The sequence below is a fragment of the Diachasma alloeum genome, unplaced genomic scaffold (assembly GCF_001412515.2).
Source record: "Diachasma alloeum isolate Michigan unplaced genomic scaffold, Dall2.0 Dall_scaffold_00547, whole genome shotgun sequence".
NCBI lineage: Eukaryota > Metazoa > Arthropoda > Insecta > Hymenoptera > Braconidae > Diachasma > Diachasma alloeum.
Window position 1 is genome coordinate 287,642 of NW_021680679.1, and position 21,903 is coordinate 309,544.

At 36.9% G+C, this 21,903-nt stretch overlaps 2 protein-coding genes across 5 annotated transcripts in view; one reads left to right on the forward strand and one right to left on the reverse strand.

Annotated features, from left to right (window-relative positions):
* The window catches only part of LOC107043115 (neurocalcin homolog), a 78,123-nt gene extending 61,548 nt beyond the window's left edge, over nt 1–16,575 (forward strand). Inside the window, exons 2-5 of the mRNA XM_015264432.1 lie at nt 8,006–8,251; nt 8,916–9,034; nt 9,131–9,319; nt 10,176–16,575. Of these exons, the coding sequence (XP_015119918.1) occupies nt 8,182–8,251; nt 8,916–9,034; nt 9,131–9,319; nt 10,176–10,376 (579 nt within the window). The 5' untranslated portion in view covers nt 8,006–8,181 and the 3' untranslated portion in view covers nt 10,377–16,575. The remainder of the gene's footprint in view (nt 1–8,005; nt 8,252–8,915; nt 9,035–9,130; nt 9,320–10,175) is intronic.
* Nucleotides 16,576–17,927: 1,352 nt separating this feature from the next.
* Nucleotides 17,928–21,207, reverse strand: LOC107043117 (flightin). Of its 4 annotated transcripts, none has more exons than XM_015264438.1 (3): nt 21,183–21,207; nt 18,993–19,239; nt 17,928–18,722 (listed from the first exon to the last, which is right to left on the reverse strand). In XM_015264438.1, the coding sequence occupies exons 2-3, from the start codon at nt 19,211–19,213 to the stop codon at nt 18,479–18,481; spliced, it is 465 nt and encodes a 154-aa protein (XP_015119924.1). In that variant the 5' UTR covers nt 19,214–19,239; nt 21,183–21,207; the 3' UTR covers nt 17,928–18,478. The 4 variants fall into 4 exon arrangements, with proteins under 4 accessions (XP_015119924.1, XP_015119922.1, XP_015119921.1 ...); XM_015264436.1 differs by having other exon boundaries at nt 18,993–19,256; nt 21,126–21,199; XM_015264435.1 differs by having other exon boundaries at nt 21,126–21,198.
* Nucleotides 21,208–21,903: the final 696 nt, after the last annotated feature.

The following is a 21,903-nucleotide window of genomic DNA, read 5'->3' on the forward strand; positions in this document are numbered from 1 at the left end:
CCCCAATTCCCCCCCCCCCCCGCTCTCCTCCTCGACAATTTAAAGTAATGGTTGCGTCAGCAGAATCCAGTGGCTGGAGTGGCTGAGCTCCATTCAGACGTGACTATTTTCACGTCTGAATATCCATTGAAAAAGCATTCGGTTGACGATAGAAAGACGGAGTGAATTAACATTTCAAGTATTCATGGTTCAATTAATCATCGATAAGTATTTGATAAATTAAGGGAGAACATTGTTTCGAGGGGGTAAAATGGATTGGGATTGGACGATTCATGTTTCATTTTGGGGGGGTTTTTTCGCGCATCAAAATGAAATTTGTCTCATCCAAATCCCGTCGTTCGGTCAGGAGATATTGCTGATTCAAGAAAGTCTATTTTGCCACTTCGAATTTGCGAAGAAGAAATTGTCCAATCTTAATCGTGACTTATCTCGGTAACGAGTGGTTCTAGACAAAAATGTCAGTAAACATTTTTTGTGGGAAATTGAATTCTCCACAAAAAAGATTCAGTGAGATTTTCTCGTAGAATGACTCATTCTCGAGATAATTGCCAATGAAAACGAGTTGTCCATTGACTGAGAAATTTTTCTTTCTCTGAAATTGAAGTGGCTGAGCTCCATTCAGACGTGACTATTTTCACGTCCCAATATCCGTTAAAATAGCGTTCGGTTGACGAAAGAAAGACAAAGTGAATTCACGCTTCGAATACTCACATGAGTAATAACTTCCCTTATGCTACTAATGAACAGATTAATACTTATTAAGGAGTAAATGCTATTCGCTGCTAATTGATATTATTCAACTCGTGTCACTGTTGCTGGGTATCGAGCCTCGGAGAAAATGATATCAATCGGGTCTCGGTTCTAGGCTTCGCCTGCTCGTTTATCGATCTTATTTCATTTTTTTTTCCAATCCTGGGTTGTTGAGTTCATTATTTATATCGGGTGAGACGTTTCATTGATTGGGGAATTTTATCGGATATATTATTGCGGTTTTAGAGAAGTACATCGTCATGAGGCGATTGAGTTTTTGGTAGTTATCGATCTACACGGGGAATGAGTGGATTTAGAGGAGAATTGCCCTAAACCTTTTTCGCAGGTGATGAAATTTCCCACAAAAACGATTTATCACATTTTTCGGTACAACCACTCGCGATTGAGATAATTCAGCCGTTGAAGGAATGTAAGAATTCGTTTTCTTCTCGTCTTTTATTACTTTATGAATTATACATTTACTATTCTGCATTTATCAAGAAAACTATAAGTTTTATAGGGAAATGTCATAAAACCTCTTATGTAGGTGATTAAATTTCCTACAAAAAATGTCATACAACATTTTTTGTTACAATCAGGCGTTATTGAGATAATTCAACAGTTAATGAGGTGCAAGAAATCGCTTTCTTCACATTTTTCATTACTTCATGAATTATGCATTTACTATTCTGCATTTATCGCGAAAACTACCAGTTTTGGAGGGAAATGTCGTAAAACCTTTTTTGTAGCTGATTAAATTTCCAACGAAAAATATCTAAACGTTTTTTCCGTCAAACCACTCATTACCGCGATAATTTCTCAATCATCAAAACCTTGAAAATCGTCTCGTGCAATCACATTTTACCACTTCCTCACCGAACTATCTGTTGATTATGAAAATGCCGGGTTTAACGAGTGTTTGATATGATAAAAAATGTATAGGAAATTGTTATTCAATAGTAGTAATTGGGAGTAGAACGATATTAAGTGGATACTTGGTACTGATTACGAGTTGAGTACATATATAACTCGATAATGGTGTGACTATGTTTTAGTCGATCGAGATATCCGGTGCGTTTAATCCTCATCTGGTAGCACTATACCCCTTCCCCTCTTTTATCATACCCAGTGAAAAGGTCAATCCGTGGTGGGTTAATCGATTAATAAGGATCAGCGTAAATGATCTATGTACCCTACACTATTATTCGGGGGCGACACACCGGAAAGGACTCAATTCTGCTGAACAATTCGTTTTAAATTGTATTTTTAGATACGCAGGATTGTTGGGCGTTTTAATCGTCATCTGCGTGTTTAATTAAGGGACTGAGAGGGGAGGGTGAGTCGGCGTAACTAACCATCGATAAGTATTTGATAAATTAAGGGAGGAAGTTGTTTCGATTATCAGGGAGAGGGGGTAGAATGGACTGTTTTTAACAGTTAATCAATTGGACTATTTTTATTTAGTTTTGGAGGTGTTTTTGTCGGTTTCAGAATGAAATTTTATTCATCTGAAAATAAATAAATCGCATGATTTGGTCGGCAGATGTTGCGGATTTAAGAAAGTCCATTCTACCACTTCGGATTTACAGAAAAGACATTGTTCAATCTTAATCGTTGATTATCTCGGTAACTAGTGGTTCTAGAGAATAATGTCACTGGACATTTCTTGTGGGAAATTGAATTCCCCATAAAAATGATTTTTTGACATTTCCTCGTAGAACCACTCGTCATCGAGATAATCACCAGTGAAAACAAGCTGTCGATTAATCGAACAATTTTTCATTCCCTGAAATAAAAATTTTCAACTTGACGCCTTCATAGACGATAGACTTTTGACCAATTGCATGTTATAATCTAGGATTCTCTCGTGTTAACTCGGTCATGCGAAATTGGCTCACATTAATACCGCGTCTCGTTTTTCCCTCGCCCCGATCATTCTTTCTAAACTCAATTACCGCAGGGGGTGTTTTTCTCCGAATCAATGTCACTAAGTTACACCACTTCGATCATCATACTCCTTTTGTTCATCTCGGTTCATTAATACCTATATTCGTCACGCTATTCTCCGTACGGAGACAATTCGCCGGTCGAGAACGAAGAAAAAAAAACACTCTTAAACTAGGTGGGGCACATTATTGTAGTCGTAGACACATATCATTGGTGCATTCTCACGTTGGACAAACCGCGGAACAATATGTCCGACGTCATTGTCACACTAAACTCATAAATAGCTAGTGACTAACGAAGAATTTTATTAACTCCATTAACGTACACGCTTCGAGTACTTAATATCAAGTAAAGTCAATTTTAAAGTAAATGAGGAAAATCAGAAACTATTTAATGTCATCTAACGTACAAAAATTTTAAAAAATACAATTGAATTAATTGTGAACAATTGTAACAAAGGCAAACATGTGATTAACGCCTGAAGCCCAAGAGAATTCACAAAATTAAGGGGAGAGCGCGGGGAAATTTGAGAGACAGAGGATTGTCCCATGTTTTTTACCCGAAAAATGGGAAAAAGTCGAGTTTAAATTTTTTTCATCGACGATATGTGGTTCTACGGGCATAAAATTTTCAAAATTGTCCCCTTAGCGACGAGACAAATGTTTTTCTTTTAATTCCAATTTGTCGATTTTTGAAGACCATGACACATCAATAAACTACATTTTTTTTCTCATTTTTTTATCGTTCATTTTACAAAACTCTACCAATTCTGAGGAAAAAAATCGAAAAGTTGAAATTTTGAAAAACTCACAATTTTTTCGTCAATATATTACGTCTGTGGAAACCAAAATTCAAGTCAAAATCCAAGTCATTGTAAAAAATTGAAACTTGATTTTTTCTAATTTTTGAAGTGTAAAAAATAGCTACCAAAGTCATAGGTACGATAGATCCAATTCCCAGCATCTTTAAAACTCACCGCAGTCTCCCCTGAATTGCAAAAAAACAAGAAAAGCCACCACCAAATTCATCAGATAAACCTCATCGAGACAAAATGAAAAATGTTTCTCACCGAATAGAAAGTCAAGCATTGACAATCGAAATAGTAAATTTTCATACCTTCGTGACGAAAGATAAATGTCGAAAATGGAATTCCCAATCCCCAAATCCCCCCCCCCCTCCAAAAAAGAGGGCAAAACTCCCTCGAGAAGAATTTCAAAACAAAGTAGGCGAGTGTGTGGAGAAGAAAAAAAAACCATTAAGTGGGTGAGACTGGGATGAAGGAATAAGTAGGTAACAGGGGCTATGGAAGCTCCCTAGAATATTGCTGTATCGATCTGAAAACGTTACCCTGGATTTTCGACCAGAGTTACGAGAGGACATTGATAAATTTAAAATCAATAAAATCCGTGTGCACCACCAGAATCCACTTATTTTCCCTGAATTCACGGGAATAAACGCATCACCGAGTCTGCCAAGAGACGAGTTTTAAAAATCTGAAAACCCAGAAGGAAAGAGGGAAAGAATTTTCCCAAAATAAAAAACCAAAAAACAGAAAACGATAGACACGAGAAGTAAAAAGGAGTCAGTCTCCCGTTAACCCCCTAATTTTTATATTTTTCTACTTTCCCGTGCTGTCCTTTCCTCGACTCATTCCCCCCTTTCCCTCTTTCTATCTGCGTGTCCCATTCAATTAAAATCCCCCACCTACACCCCTTTTCATCCTCTTTCAAATGGTCCTCCGTTTACTCTCGAAAGTATTATCGTTTTATATTTTCTCTCAACCGTCTCTTGACGAAAAAAATGTAACTCGAGTACTGCAGGGTGCAAGCACCTAGGGTATTGTCAGCAGATCCATCCGTCAGAGAATAGCTTGTTCCTTCATCCAATCATCACAAAGCAAGAGCTAAAGTCCACTCTCATCATCGTAAATGTTGTTAACTACATTATAATTTAATTTCTCTTCATTAAATTGAAGACAAATGTTATTTTTAATGCTTGAATGTCAGTAGTTGAAACACTTTTTCTACCTTTCAGCTGAATAATATATTTTCCAGAGCTCTCATTGTGATGAAAATAATCATTGAATTTAATTTAAATCCATTGAGGTCTTGAAAGTTGGAAAAAAAGTACTGAATTCCGGGAAAACTTTGGACCATGAATTCTGAGTCAAAAAGGGATGAAAGAATCAACTCTGTCTTGAAGAACTGGACGAAACGAGTTGAATGATTTTACGAAATGCTCGAAAATACGCGGTGATGGACAGGAGTGGGCGCTGCCATCTTGGCTGGGCACCCGTCCGTCTGCTGGCGCCAGCACCACCTCACGTTTTCGAAATTTTTTTAAAATTATTCATCATATTCAAATTACCCTCAACTCGTCCCATCCGAATTCGATAAACGGAACCATTTTTCAAGCCATTTTTCAGATTTTTCCAGTCCCCTTTGGCTGATGATTCATGGCCCAATGTTTTCTCCGGGACTTTAGTCATTTTTTCTAACTGCCAAGGTCTCTTAAAAGATGCAGCTGAAACTAGCGGACTATTTGACGGCGGAAAATTAAATTTAAGGGGTTTTTAAGCATCAAACAATTGTATGAACAAATCAGTTATAATCACATCAGTCAGATAATACTTTTATCGCCGTGTGACATAATATACTGTTTTATATCCTTAGATTCGCCACAATCGAATCTTCCGCATTCCAAATTTTTCGCTACCTTCAGCTTCATCCCTTAAGTCAGTTCAATAGTTACCCGAATTTTAACAATTCAGTAACCAATTGAGGCATTTATTCACCGTTGCACCGTTGATAAAGTCATTTTATATATTATATATAAACGTATATATTTATAGGGTATAGTTTACGATATAGTTTATGATTCTAAATAATTCCATTAATGTTAGATACAATTAATCACTGAATCGATGCATAATAACCGGATAAGATTATTTTTCATTAACCAAGAAATGTTGAAATAACTAAAATCCATTAACTGTAATTAATCTCAAGTTTTGAATATTCACCATCGAACACTGCGAAATTAAACAAAAAAAAAAACTCTCTGCTAACTTTATTCACTGTCTCCCAGTGGATCAGAATCCACTTTTCAAGCGCAAGAAAGGGGCGAAAAAAACTGTAATGGAATATTAATGAAGTGAGAAAAAGAGATGAAAGAAGATAAAGAATAAAATGAGGAAAGCCTCGAGGACGCGGTAACAATAGTTCTTCTCCATTCTTGTGATATCTGTCCCGAGAAGAAAACGAATAACGAATGCAATAATCCTCCGTAGTTGTGCGATGCGCTAGTGTGCTTATGGAAATTCTAAAGAGAATGGGGGATACAAATAATGATAAAAATCTGGTGCATACGTATGTTCGTATAAAGAAACAATTGTCTAGTTTAGAATTCTAAGAGTACGTTTGTATAAGTCGTGTAGAGAATTGACGCATGGCCGTCGTTTTAAATTAAAAATCAGAGAGAGTACAGAAGAATTGAATTGAAGAAAAAAAATAGAGAGATCAAAAAATATTGATTATATTCGAGAATATTGTTTATGGATAAAACGAGATTGATCTGACTTGATGACGTATGTAACCAGTCATAACGGGCGTTACATTTAATACAAGGGCTTTTTGTTTTATCCAGTTAGCTGTACTATTTCTCTCTTCCCTTTTGTCGACGACAGTAATGAATGGATTTATACTGATTATAGAGATCAATTCATTCATTATATATATGTATTTAAATCGTGAAATGCCAGTCTGTGTTGAGCTGATGCAATAATCAATAGGCGCCAGGTTTATTATTCTGTTTGGTATTTAGAGTTGGGTAACTGAAGTTTTTGATTGAGGATGTTAGGGATTTTAGATCAGTATATAAGGTTGAACTTTCCAAGTGTCATTTCACGTCACTGATTCGTTCAGTTGACTCATTAAATAATGATTGAGAGGCCTCGAGACCGCGAATCCTTTCGGCATGAATCCTCAGCCAAAAGGGGAAGGAAAGATCTGAAAAACGGCTTAAAAAATTCTTTCCTTTTATAGAAACTGGGTGGAGTGGGTTGAGGGTGATCTGAAGAAGATGGATAATTTTAAAAAATGTTGGAAAATACGAGGTGAAGGCGCCGCCATCTTGGAAGCCCCTTGCGGCAGGAAAGCAAGATGACGGCGTCCAGGCCTGTCAACCACCTCGGATTTTCAAACATTTCTTTAAATTCTTCATCTTAAAATTGCCATCTGCATGTATAATACATGAATCAAATGTCAAAAACATCGATCGTATGCTACCCAACCCTGACATCTCCAATTCGTTCCATCCGGCCCCTAGAAAAAATTCATCCAGCAATCCTTCAGATTTTTTTCATTCTCTCTTGGCTCAGAATTCACACCGAAAGGTTTCTCCGCATTTCAGTAGTTTTTATTCCACTCCCTAGGCCTCTTAAAAACGAACTCCAGTTCCAGGTTCCCAACATTCTCTATCAAAAGCGAAATGACGATATTATGCAATGAAATGAGTGTCTGAAATAATTTATCCATCGAGCTGAAGTACGAATATGTTTAACAGCTTGATGCAATCACCACAATCATCAGTTTTCATTTAAAGATTATTGAATACTTCGTGATATTAATTTCAAAATATCTGTACACATGGCTGCTGGTGTGTTCAATGACCCTGCATTCATGTATCCGATGAGAACAAAAGCTACATTAACGATAATTAAATAATACTGTACACATTAATAACGACTATTTACCACAGACTTTGAGTAATCAAAAAATAAAACAAGAACATGGGAGGAAGAGGAAGAACAAATAAATCTCGTATTTTGTATGTGGGTCGAGGATTATAAGACGAGTTACGTCAGCAATGAGCCAACCTACATTATCGTTACCATAATTATTATAAATAAATCGCACTATGCTCCAAGTATACATTTATTGTCCTTTGGTCATCATTGACTAACGCATTTTCTCTTTTTGTTTCAGATTTGTGTGAATGTTGTGGGTTTTTGGGTGACTGTGTGAGCAGATGTGTTCTTGCGATGAATAATACGAGGGAATATTTTATCTATTAATTTAAGAAAGGTCAGGGGATCTTGCAGAAATAATTTGGCGAAACGTCGGCGTGACAATTTAATCAAGTCTTAACTATTTCTCCAATGCCACCTGGCCTTTCTTAAATTACTTAGTATAGAGATGAAAACAATCATCGATTTTATCTTTTTTTTTTCTCAATCCGAGTGACAAAATTCTGTCCCCTGGCAGTGACTAAACATGATTTCTTGTCTCGTTAATTTTCTTGTTCTCAGGGAGGTGCCTGGTGCATGGTGACCGGTCACACAAAGTAGTGCATCACTGTATTCTTAAATTAAACATTAATTTAGATAGGTTTTTAGAAAATTGAGGAGAATATTGTGGAGTTAAAGGGAAAGCGTGGGAGGATACTGAGGATTCACGGGACTGCATTGAGAGGCTGTGAGCCAACATGGGCAAACAGAACAGCAAACTGAAGCCTGAAGTGCTTGAGGATCTGAAACAGAATACGGAATTTTCTGGTATTTATTATTTGAATAAAAATGGGTTCAGAGAGGGATGCAAAATCATGGTCTTTTGATCTTTTATATGGTCTGAGGTAATGTTGCAATTCGGATGAGTCAGGGCTCATTTTCAAGGTTCAAATAATACCTTGGGAATTAATACAAGTGAGAAATTGCTTTCGGATAGAATTTTTATGACGATGTATTTTAAATTGAATTTAATGATTCATTAAAATCAACATTGCCCCAATGTTGCCACCCAATAACGCCTCAACGTTAAATTTGTTCACCTTTCCCTGAATATTAGTTTCTAAATAAATTTTTTCAGTCAAGATGGCATTGAGAAGAATATTAAAGCATGATTGGATTCATTTGAACAATTATACAATGCGTTCACTCGGAAGCAAAATCATGGATTTTCTGTATTCGTTTTGAAAGACTATTCATTTTGCTCTACTCTCGAATTTTGATGTCTTTAGAATTATCAGTTGAACTTGAAAACCATTGGTTCTAGGAAAAAATTTCATATGACCGTTTTTGTAGTTCATGAAATTCTACACAAAAAGTGTTTTATGGCTTTTTCTCTTGGAGAGCCTCATTACCATGCTAATTCAACATCAAACATCAAGGTTAAATTAGGGAAATTTTTTCATTGTTTATATCGACAATTTTTCCGTCACAGATGCAGAAATTCAAGAATGGTACAAAGGATTCTTGAAGGATTGTCCGAGTGGGCATCTGAGTGTCGAGGAATTCAAGAAAATCTACGGTAATTTTTTCCCCTACGGTGATGCATCCAAGGTAAATATAATGAAACGGATAATTTCACAATTTCCATCTCGTTAATTTTCACCACATGTTCACGGGATATAAAATCTTATTTTTCCTCTCCACTAGTTCGCAGAACACGTCTTCAGGACATTCGATGCTAATGGCGATGGGACGATTGACTTCCGGGAGTTCCTGTGCGCACTGAGTGTCACATCCCGGGGTAAATTGGAACAGAAATTGAAGTGGGCCTTTAGTATGTACGATCTCGATGGCAATGGATACATTTCACGCCAGGAAATGTTGGAGATTGTCACGGTATGTTGGAACATTGTTTTAATCAATTGAATTCATCAATTCATATTGTAGTCCGACCGGAATTCGGGACATTTGAATGGGTAATGGGGGCAGGGGGGTATTAATTTATCGTTAATTTACATTCCGGTTGGAAAATCAACAAGTTCGAACACACGCTCGAGCGTGTGGATATACACTCATGAACGTAATGGTTTTTTCGATTGATGGAAGCGATTTTGTTTGATAAAATGAACAACTGATCAGAAATTAATAAATTAGTTGTGATATTTTTTCGGGGTATAATGAGTGATTTTAGAGGAAAAAGAGGACTTTGGAAATTTAAATTCTGTATGAAAAGACAAAGTATTGAGAGATTATAGAATGGACTTGTTGGGAAACGTTTCACAATTCCTATAAAACGTCGGGAAGATATATGCATCAAATAATGATTCCTTTTCTTAATATTCAATTATTCAATCATTTCGGTGATGAGTGATGCTACGGGAAAAAATTATCTGACCTTTCCAGCACTGATTGAAATTCTCCACAAAATAATGTTCTTTTAAATGTAGTCAAGCTCTTCTGTATTTCATTTTAATTTTTCTCGATTGGAAATTAGATTTTCCCTGAAATCGACTCCCTTGTTTTCCGACAAATAACTCCGCCCCCCCCCTCCCCCGAGTACTTCATCAATTTCATATGAATAAATTACTTCCCCACCCCAAACTTTCCACCAAATTAAGCTCTCCGAAACAATAGACTGAAACGACTTCCAGCTCCTCCACCCCCGAAAAATCATCAAATTCTCGGAAACAATTCATCTGTCCCCTCAAACTGAATTTGCCCAATTAACCAATTTCTCATCCATTATTTCCAGGCAATTTACAAAATGGTGGGTACAGTGATGAAAATGCCGGAGGACGAGTCAACCCCGGAGAAAAGAACAGACAAAATATTCCGGCAAATGGATAAAAATAAAGACGGTAAACTGTCCCTGGAGGAGTTCATTGAGGGTGCTAAGAGCGATCCGTCAATAGTGCGACTATTGCAGTGCGATCCAAGCGCACAGGCTCAGTGAATATGTCTGGGCCAAAAGTATGACGTTTGAACGCCAATAGCGACCCAAAAAACAACTCGGGGCCCAGTCCAATAAATAACCCCTCACGCGAGATTTCCCAATTCGATGTCGACAGGCTGGAGTCAATTGAACGTTCTTTTAACGCTCCACGAGTCCGAGCTCATGTAAATCGCTATTATCGACTCCTGCAGCGTCGAGAACAAGAGTTAGATGTGCAGATTCAATTACAATATCGTGTGGTTAAAACTGATACGGAGTATTCGCTGGAAATGGCACATGCGACCTTTTGTCTTGAATGAAACTTGAACCTCACTCGTCTGAACGCAAAAGGTACGAATTCATAAAGTTCATAAAAACATGGGAATCCCCGACACGCGAATTCGCTTGACCAATCAGATTGCAATTTTTTCCCGCCATTTTGAGTGGTTCTCGTTCCCATGGGGACTAGGTTTCATATCTTTCCAAGCATCGAAAACAAGATTTAGATGTTCACATTCAATTGCAACATCGTGTGTCTAAAACTAATACGCGGTATCTTCTGAAAATGGCACATACGACCTTTTGTATTGAATAAAACTCGAACCTCACTTGCCTGAACGCAAAAGGTTATGTCAATTCATGAAGTTCATGAAAACATGGGAATCCCCGATGCGGAAATTCGCTTGACCAATCAGATTGCAATCTTTTCCCGCCAGTTTCATCCCTCCGCCATTTCGATTGGTCCTCGTTCCCACGTGGGCTAGACTCCATTCTGGTGAATACAATATTTCACGTTTTCCCACGCGATATAAAACTCTACGTCAATAATATTGTAAGTCTCCTGCATGATGATGATCGATTATTGGGAAATGAATTATTTTAATTTTTTATTCAGCGAGGATTGAAATGTTTATTGAACCGGGACCCGAGAGGCTCCAGACTCACTGGGCCCAGCGCGCTTGCGCAGACCGCAAACTAGTCCGCAAGGCTAGTCCAGTTGCTCCGTCGCGTTTTAATAAAAAAAATTTTAAAAATAAGAGAGAATGAATAAAGCGAGGAAAACGATGAGCATAAGATGATAAAATGGTGAGAGTAAAGAATCGTTCGATATTTCGAGGTAATGGATATGGAATGATGTCTGCATGCTGTCGCTTATGAAACTGAATGGGAGTTTAATTTTTAATTTTTAATGATTAATGGAAAACTCCTGCCAATGTACAAGTTTATTGTCATGCCCGATGAGTAAACATTATGGTAGAGGGATTGAGGATTAATTCAAAAACATTGAGGATTAAAAGTTAAATTGAAGCGTCAGGAGATTTTAACGATGAGTACACATGGGAATAATGATTGGATTCAAGTGGGTTACGGATTGACAAACAAAAGAGTCGGGTAAATATCGACAGGGGGAAGGGGTCAGGGGAGGATTGAATACTCGGCCATGTTTGTTCTAAATGATTGAATAAAAATGGATGGAGAAAGGGTTCAGTGATGGAATTGCGAGTAGTCAATTTTAGTTTTCGGTGGGTGTATCAGAGTCTATGGGAGGTAAAGCTGTCTGGACAGAATTTCCATCTGCCACAGATTCCGAAATATTTCAAAAGACCTAAAACACTGAAAATGCGAATTTGCCGCAGATCACGGAAAACTGAACCGTCTTTAATTGTCAATATCTCGAGATCGGCAGAGTGAAATTTCAGATTTTTTTTTCCATTTTCAAGATATTTTTTTAAACTTGAAGATGAGCTCTCGTTCATCCAAATCGCATCGTTGGGTCACGAGATCTTGGGTATTAAAGAAGCTTCAGTTCTTCCGCATCATTGTTTAATTACTTTGAGGGCTATCTTCTCTGCAGACATTCTCTCATTTTTTATATGGGGGTCTGTCCACACTCCTGTCCTGGTTCATAATATATTTTCCCTCACGAATCCTCGATGATCATTCAAAAAAGCTCAAAGTTGTTGTTTTCTTTCTATTCGTAAGTTAAGGCTTATTTTAAAAATCGAAATGATAAGACATTTTCAGTTAAACTGGCCACTTGGCAGACTCACGTTTAAGTTGACACACAACTTAGAAATGTTGTCGAAATATTAAAGATGTTATATGCACACCCATCCCGCAGTGGTCGGGCAATTGTCCAAGAGTCCTTTTTAGAGATTTATTTTTCGTCGCTGAATGAACGTGTCATTAAAATTTAAGTGTGTGAAACTTGGTGATAATGTATGTGCGAATGACTAATTGATGATGAAACTGACGATTAAAATGTTTCAACAGCAGATGGCTAGAGATTAATGATTATTGGAATAATGGGAATTGGATAATGTAAGGCTATTGAATGTTCTTCGAAAAATGTGTTATCAAGTCATAATTTATGGTTAACCATGTGGTTATAATGATGTCCTTTAATTAATTGTTCATTGTCGATTGAAAGTTAAATGGTACATTAAAAACATTCGTATTCAATGAAAATCTAAGTGACAAGTATGAAATAATCTCGAAAGAAGCTAAATTTAACTTTTAAAAAATATAAATTTCTCTCTAGTGTCTCGATCACATTCGACGAGACTTTCTCTTGACTAAAATTTTATGTTGCACTTTCAAGTTCTTACGGAAACTATCTCTCGAAACGATAACGAAAAAAAAGCCCACTTATTCTCTACTAAAACTTAAGATGTAAATTCTCCTCGTCTTGCGCTCATTAATATTAAGTCGTACTCACCTATATCCAGTCTTTTAATCTATTGATGAAGAATACTGAAGAATATTCAGAGAATTGAACAATGAATAAACAGAGTATTGAAATAATTTTAACAATTGAAGAAAATCAAATGTGTAACTGAGGATAAATAATTATTTCCTGTTTCTCTCAGCTAAATAACCACTCATTAAAATTGAGTGATGAAGTAGAAAATTTACCGGACAACTTCATCACACAATCGCTCGTTAATTATAGATGAAAAAAAAAAAACGATTAACTAAACATAAATATCGTGCATGATTTGATACGACTCGAGCATCGACAAATTGTTAATATCGAATTAGCTCCATTGGAGAATGATAAAAAAAATATGAACAAATCAAACGATTTCTGGCCTTTTTGATACGCACTTGTACAGAAACTGGTCCGAGTTATTGACGAAAAGGTTGAAATATCGTAATCGAAGAGAATAAATATTCGGGGAATGAATATTGATTGCGGTTTAATAAAGTAACAAATTGTTGCAGTAGAAAAACAAAATAAATAAAAAAAGTTTCCATCCGAAGGCTCGTGACCACATTTCCGATACACACGAATGTTTTGTGAAATAGCCGACCGCCTATTTATCCTTGGGCTGATGCGACGTCAACAACTCCAGTAACAGATTGAAAATATATGGTTGAGCCCTAAAGGGGGCGTATGTCTGATGAGAATACATACGGCGATTGTCTTCTAAATAACAAGTACGTGTTTTTCAGTGTAGAGCGGATAAATTAATTCAGTCATTAGTGACCTTTTCTCCTCAGGAATTAAAGCAGAAAAAAGTAATAGGATGAATCAGTAAGAGATTATTTATCAAGTCGGAGAATACGCTTGAGTACATATTTAACTTGGATAGAGGTGACGATGATTGGAGAAGTTTTCTTGTGAACTCTCGTGGAAAGTAACGCTGGTAATGGCCACTCTGAGCCCATGATTGATTGACCCTTTGCGGGGGGGTCTGTTGAATTCGGCTGAGAGAGCAAGAAAATTTGAGGAAAAAGGGGGAAGGAAAATGGAGTTATAGGGACTTGATGGTTGTGATAAGTTGAGAGTCGTGGAGCACTCATTTATTTGTCGTTTTTAATTGATTGAGTTGGCTGATATGCCACGAGATAATCTGTATTTTCAAAAGTCAGGAGTTGAATGGGTGAAATGTCACTGGACAGGCGATGAGGAGGGATTTTAGGATATAATTACACTTGTGACGTTTCAACCTTTCACTTCTTAATTCATCGATTCTCTTTTTACACCAAATGAGTGTCCAATTCGGCGGAAAGAGGATTGGGTTGAGATGCCTTGGGAGTGGAAAAATTAAGTCTCTGGCGAGAGGGGGTGGAGATATCTGAAAAACTGCTTGAAGAATTGCAGATGGCTGTCTTATACAGCCGTAAGTTACGGGGATAAGTCGATGGTCTTCCCTTCCCTTTACTGAATAATAAAAGTTCAGCATCGTTTATTCAGAGTTAAATTATCACATGTTGTTGAAAAGCCCCGATTTTTTTTTTTGAAAAGTTTCTATGTGACGTGCTGGTGGATGCAAGTCATATTACCTCGTATTATCTCGAATTTTCAAGAGAAATCAAGATTATTTTGGAAAACCGCTGGTTTTTCTCGGACGTTCTAGAAAACCACCGAATTTCTCCGAATATTCAGGGAGATCGTGAATTTCCCAGAGAAGTCGAAAATTTTCACAAATTTTCTGGAAATATTTTCTCGAATTTGAAAAAAAAATTTGACTTGTCTAGAATTCCGATAGATGGTGCTCAGGCATGAAGACTTTTTTCCAAAATGATCCCCCGTACTGAAACCATAGACCTATGCACGTAAAAAATCTGTTCCCTTCATAAAAACGGGATGAAGTGAGTTGATGTTGATCTGAAGAGGATTAATAACTCTAAAAAAATTCTAAAAGTACGAGGTGGAGCCGCCGCCATCTTTAAAGCCCCTGGCGGCAGAGGGGCTGTCTAAACAAGATGGCGACGGCTACACCGATCCGCCACCTCGCATTTTTGAACATTAATTAAAATTATTTCTCCTCTTCAGATCACCTCCAACTCGCTTCATCCAGTTCCTAGAAAAAGAACGAATTTTTCAAGCCATTCTTTTATTCTGTCCACATTTCAGTAGCATTTTCTCACTCCCGAGGCCACTTAACCTTCTAACGAAATCACTGCATTATTGAAAAATTGAAACTAACCAAAGATAAATGCGCTTAATTATAGGTGTCGCGATTCAACGAAAATTAACGATTTCTTGAACTCGATTAAAACCAAGATATTCATTATCAATTGTTAACTATTAAAACCTGCGAGTGTTGAAACAAAGCTTTCTCTTGCCACTTGAACGAACTTATTCCCCCGAAGAGCCCCATTATGTTTTCTGGAATATACAAACAATGAAAAACCCCAAAATTACACATTTCATGCTCCAGTTCTGAAACCCTTCCCTCAACACTACAGATATGTTTGATGTACGTGCGAGTGCAGTTGTACGAGTGTACTCCATATGTAAACATGTGCGATCAAAAATGAAGAAGAAAAATCATCGACTTATTGTTACAATGTGTTTTTAAACGATTCCAATTTAATAACCACTGTCCTCCGTATGATAAGTTATTGTGAGGTTGAGGGGTTTTCCGTGGAGATGCTGGAGTAGTTGCTGAGCCACGATTCGGGAGAATAATTCGGAGAGGAGGAGGTGAACTGACCCGATACTAATTCATTACTAAATCCACAGCATTTGTAAGTGCAGAAGAGATTTTTTCTTGATTCATTTATTTTTATTCGGAAAACATTTAATTTCAAGGAAACGATTATTACAGAAAAATCAAAACCTATTGACTCTTCTCTATGAAATATCCATTGAAAAATAACAAGACAGTTGCATAGTTTTTTCAATTCAACTTTTTCGCACGTGATGTCATCTCATGAATTCTCCGCCAAAAGGGGTCAAAATCTAAATCATAGCTTGAAACATTGGTTCCGTTTTTAGGAACTGGATGGAATGAATTAGAGTTATTCTAAAGAGAATAAATTATTTTTAGAAATGGTCAAAAGTGCGAGGTGGTTGATTCGTGTGGCCGTCGCCATCTTGCTTGGATGCTTCCTTCCACTGCCGCAAAGGGCTTTCAAAATGGCGGCGCCTCCAACTCGTATTTTTAAACATTTCTTAAAATTATTTACCCTCTTCGTATCACTCTCTACTCGTATCATCCGGTTTCTGGAAAATGAACAAATTTTTTAAGCCATTTTTCAGATTTTTCCATTTTTTTTCGGCGAATATATCCCCGAATCGTCGCTCTGCTATTCCAGACCTCTCTCCAACAAACGCTCTGACCTCCCTTATTAATAATGAATTATTCAACAGAATCAAAACACTACGAACGTATTAATAATATTTAAAAAATCACTGAATGATTAATTAAAGATTTAGCCATTGGTCAAGGCGACCAATGATCAGCTTTTCAATGTTTAATTTTAATCAACAATTGTTTGATTGTCCCCGACTATTTCACCAATTTATTTCGATAATCCGAAGTAACGAAGTTGATACTTAGATAACTGTTGAATGTTCAGCCGTGCCTATGCAAAAAAAATTAAATATATACTCACGACGATGTGAAAATCCCTCTTTGTCACACTGATGAAAAATGAAATAAAAGAAAAAGGAAACACGGCACAAGAGATGCATCAAGACTTTTTGGCTCGTCCGAATAAGCTTATTTCAAGTGAAATGAATGGCGATTGCAAATATAATCAAATAATGCGCACCTCCAAGCGCACCTGTGGTTTAACTGAAAATATTCATCTTTTTAATTCCCAGTGATGCATTGAGAATTTCTTGCCTATTTTCGCAACATTATTATCAATAATTCAGCAATTGAGTGGGAAAACGTGATTGAATCAACTTTTAGCCTTTTATTTTGTGGATTTATCTCGAAAACTATCGACTTCGAAGAAAAATGTCTTAAGACATCTTGTATATGGAATTGAATTCTCCACAAAAAATGTAATTTCACATTTTCTTCTAAAATCATTTCCCACCGAGATAATTAACAAATTAATTATCAAAGAGACAAATCAAATTTAAGGTTTTGGTTTTAGACTTTGTTTACAAAACTATTGATTTTAATAAACCTTGGGAATGAAAAAAACTGCTGAAATCGTGGCGCCATGAATTCTCCACCAAAAGGGAATGGAAAATACTGATGGATAGCTCGAATTTTTTTTTTTTTAAACTCGAAGAAATGAGCTAAAGGTGATCTGAAGAGAATAAATAATTTTGATCACTATTCAAAAATACGCGGTGGCGGATAGGCGTGAGCACCGCCATCGTGTTTATATATTCCCGCCCTCTGTCGGAAGGAATCTTAAACATTGCGATGCCCCCACCTCGTATTTTTAAATATTTATTAAAATTATTTATCCTCTCCAGATCACGCTCAACTCGCTCCACCTGATTTTTCCAGAAGGAACAATTTTTCAAAGTCATTTTCCAGATTTTTCTACGCCCATTTGGCTGAGAATTCATGGCGCAAAGTTTTCCCCGCCTTTCAGTAGTTTTTTCTACTTTTTTCAGTTGATTATTTATAACCATTTTCATTGCAAAAAGTAATACGACGAAAAAATTAAAAATTCAAACTTCATTTGGAATATCCAGTCACAGCTTCTTTTTATTCATATAAAAAATTTTGTATTTGGATATTAATATTATTTGTTTTGTCACGTTTTACCACTTCCCAAAAAAAAAATCATAAGGATGAGGTTTCAAAACCTATCGATTTGCTTCGCGACTTAATAATAACTAATAATAGGTAAAAAACAACATACATATATATTTACTATAAATAATAGTTATTCATAGTTGTTTATTATGAATACAAACGAAGAAAAGAAACCATTCGTGTATCAGTTCATTGCTACATTAAAGTGTTGACATTGTACTCGTTCAAGATGCGTTTGATGTTGAATTTAAATATAATTTTATTTAATACATCAGCGAGTAGTAACAGTCAGTCATATTCTCGTCCATAAACGGAGAAAAAAAATCAACGAAAAATAGCGAGAAAAATTGAGTAAAAAGTGGTGAAAAATGCGGTAAATTTCAATTTCTTCCTGCGAACAACTTACAAACCTGAATGAGGAAAAAAAAATAATCTTCACCTCAGATTTTTTTCGTTGATTTCAAATGGAAATTCCTGACGTACAATTTCGCTCTCCAATTACCCAGATTGTAGAGCAATTTTTCATGTGACTTTCTTCTCCGTTTGCACTTTCATATTATTTATTGTTGAGACAGCGTTGGGTAAAAATTCGGGGGAAGGAGAGAAGTAGAAGAGAGGAGAGATGAGGAAGTGATTGATCAAATTTCGGTGGAGGTGACCTCAGAGAATCGGTTGATACTTTAGACTGTAGTAGGCTCGTGTGTGGTAACTGTAGTATCTTGGCACAGTTCTGTAGCAAGTTATCCATCGCAAGTCGGCTATCTGTTTCACACTTTTGTTGATGTTCTTGGCGTTGTACATCTTGAACGCACGCTCGGACCACTCCTCGCAGTTGGGTGGGTCGCGCTCGATTCCTCGATTTCTTTTGTCCAGCCAGTCGATCACATCATTGTAGTAAAATTGCCTGAAGAGATTCGGTAATGACGATGAGCCTGACTTTGGGATAAGTTAATTTTTCCGCGTAAATTCCGGTCTTTGACTCATCGCATTCATTGCAAAATTTTCGATAGTGAGAATCAATCAATGAATGTTACGTTTTAAATTAAGTTTTTAATTCTTGGGAAAGATTTAACTTCCTTATATAATTTACGTTTAGCGTTTTCTGTGCGCACTCTGTACTATTTTTTACGAGTTTTTTAGCCCCTAAAAATTGTTTTCTTAGTTTCGTAATTACCTATAATCAGTAATGTAGCGATAACCAAGGATCACGGGCCGGACCCAATGTAACGTGTACTTGGGTTTCGGTGCCTTGGCAAAAACCGAATAATCTAATTTGGGCCGTTCCTCCTTCGCTGGAGCAGCACCCCCCGCGGCGGCTGGAGCTTCCTCCGCTGGTGGTTCCGCTGGGAGTGCTGGCACATCCTCAAAATCCCATGCTGGTTCGTCATCCGCCATACCTCAACCCACTCGACCACTAGATCCTGCAATTCGGTCCTGCCTATTTCAGTTGAACAGTCACTTGATAACTTTTCAAATATTCATACTACATTTCAGCGAAAAATTTGAAAGTTAAGGAGTTAGGGGTAGCGGTTTTATTAACCCTTGAGTGGTCGCAGTCTTTTCACCGAACGTAGCTGGTCGCATTGATAAAGAATTTCATAGAAAAAATGTGGGCAGTGGCTTTCGTCACTGCACAGTCAATATACTTTTGCTAATAAATTGGCAATTTGCTTTCGATGTATTTTAAATTGAACTCAATTATTCTAATCGTGGAATTAGAATCGGTGAATTCAATTGTAATTTATTGAGACAAAAGTGTGATATCTTGGGGAATCGTTACACGGAGAAAAAGTTCGAGAAAAATTACCGAAGAAGTCAAGTAATCGTGGAGCGAATTTGATTTTCAGTACTTTTTTCACAATATTTCGGAAAAAGTGCTGAATGAATAGTGAATTTCTATCCGTTGGCTCGGGAAAATTTACTGAACGTGAGGGTCATTTACGCCGAAACTGTAAAATTTACCCTGCATTCCATCAATAATTTTATGTCTGAAATTTCCTCTGCACTTTTTCGAAATTTTTATCGAATTTAATTACCTCTAGCATTTCAAGGAATTTTGTAATTGAAAATTCAGAATTCCGTGGAAAAATCAAAGAGAATTGTAAATTTCAGTTTCATTTCTCCCTAAAAATAAATAAAAAACCAGAAAATTCCTGTAAATACATTATTAAATTTTCAGGACAGTGACAATGAATCCGATTTCGGAGGAAAAAAATCATGAAATTTCAGATTTCACTGAAAATTCAATGTAATTTGGCACTAAATATTCACATTAGATTAAAAATTCAAATAAATTAAGGAATTCTCGTCTTTATGCCGCTTCAAATTCTGGAATTTTACAGAATTTTCAGGGAAACCTGAAATTTTATTATATTTTTTCCCCTAAACCGCATTCCGTGTCACTGTCCTAAAAATCATTAGTCAACTGTCCCCGAAATTTCATTTTCTTCTACCAGTGAACTTTTCTCTCCGTCGGGGGAAACAAAATTCTCTCTCAGTGTCTGAACATTACAGCGGGCAAAAGTCCCATTCCACCGCATCAAGCATTTCCTCCACGACAAGAATGCGAATTAAGGGGAGACTACTGTGAGTTTTAAAAGTCGTGGGTTACTGAAGTGAGACTTTTCATACTTTGAGGATCGATTATATAGATCTGAAAACGAATAATTAGTGCAAAAAAAATTTTTTTGCACAGTCCAGGGCCTTAAATTTTTGAGCTACGAATGATTTTTTTTCCAAAATTTTCGGAATAATATGGGGAATAACAATTACGAGCTATTTTTTTAAAATTCACCTCTTACATAGCTAAATTTCTTTTTTTTTGTATTTTTTACACAAATAGTGAATTTTTTTATATGAAAAAAAAAACGAAATCAGCTGTGTAGGAGTCGAATTCCAAAAAACTGGCTGGTAATTGTTGTCACACATTTTTCCAAAAATTTTGAAGAAAAATCTTTTGTAGCTCAAAAATTGGAGGCCCTGGACTGTTTTTAGCATTTTAAGCGTTTTCGGGCAAACGAATAATAAAAAAAATTTTCGCACTAATTACTCGTTTTCAGATCTACATAATCGATCTCCAACGTATGAAAAGTCTCACTCTAATAACCCACGACTTTTAAAACACACAGTAGTCTCCCCTTAATTCGATCACTGGAGGGGTTGAAGCAGCGGTCAGTTCCCCCTATCCCGGCACTCCCAAAAAAATCCTCTTATGCAACAGGCACTTCTCCACATCACTTGCGTAATCCGATTGTCCTCAAAGAGCCGATAAAAACCCCTTCACCACACAAAACTGGGCGTCACAAACCTGCGGATGGAATCGAGACCTCCCTGAATAAATGAGGTGTCTCCCCAGGTAACTCACCCTCGACTACTGCTGGCCCGCCTACATGTATCGTTTTTATCTCCACGAGACGTTTGATTGCAGTCCCTGGTGGAGGGGGCAATTGAAAAATCCGCTGTCTCCCTTCCCCTCGGCCGTTTTGCCATTGCCCTTTCAGTCCGGCATTGAGATGTCTATTTCGAGGGTACAACCATTCCATCATATCTAATTGGGCCAATCAGCTCCTCCGACTGTCAACAATGCGCAGATTAATCGGATTACCCGGTGCATTATCAGGATCATTGCATTTGTCGGGCGTGAAGGGCTGGACATTCGCCAGGTAATCAGGTAATGTTCATATTTTATGCGCCTGGTCGTTACAGGGGACTGACGCGATCTGCAGGGATCCATTAGATTTTTTCACCCGGGGCTATTGATAGAGATTTCGAAACTGGGGTGACACGTTTCGAAAGTCAATCACAATGACATCGTGATCTGATTTACTTACTAATTTTTCGAGTCATGTACGAAAGAAATTTGTAGAAATAATCAATGCACTGAGAGAAAAAACTGATTTTTACGAAGAAGGTTTTGGGTAAACAGGTCAATTTTCAATTTGCATTGAATTTTCGATGAATAAAATGAAAATTGGACTGATTAGTTCACCTTTCAATAATATTACTCGGGGATAATCAGGGGATCATTTTTTTTTCTATTAGGGGTCGCCCAGAAGTTCAGGGTTTTGGCTGCATTCAATTATTTA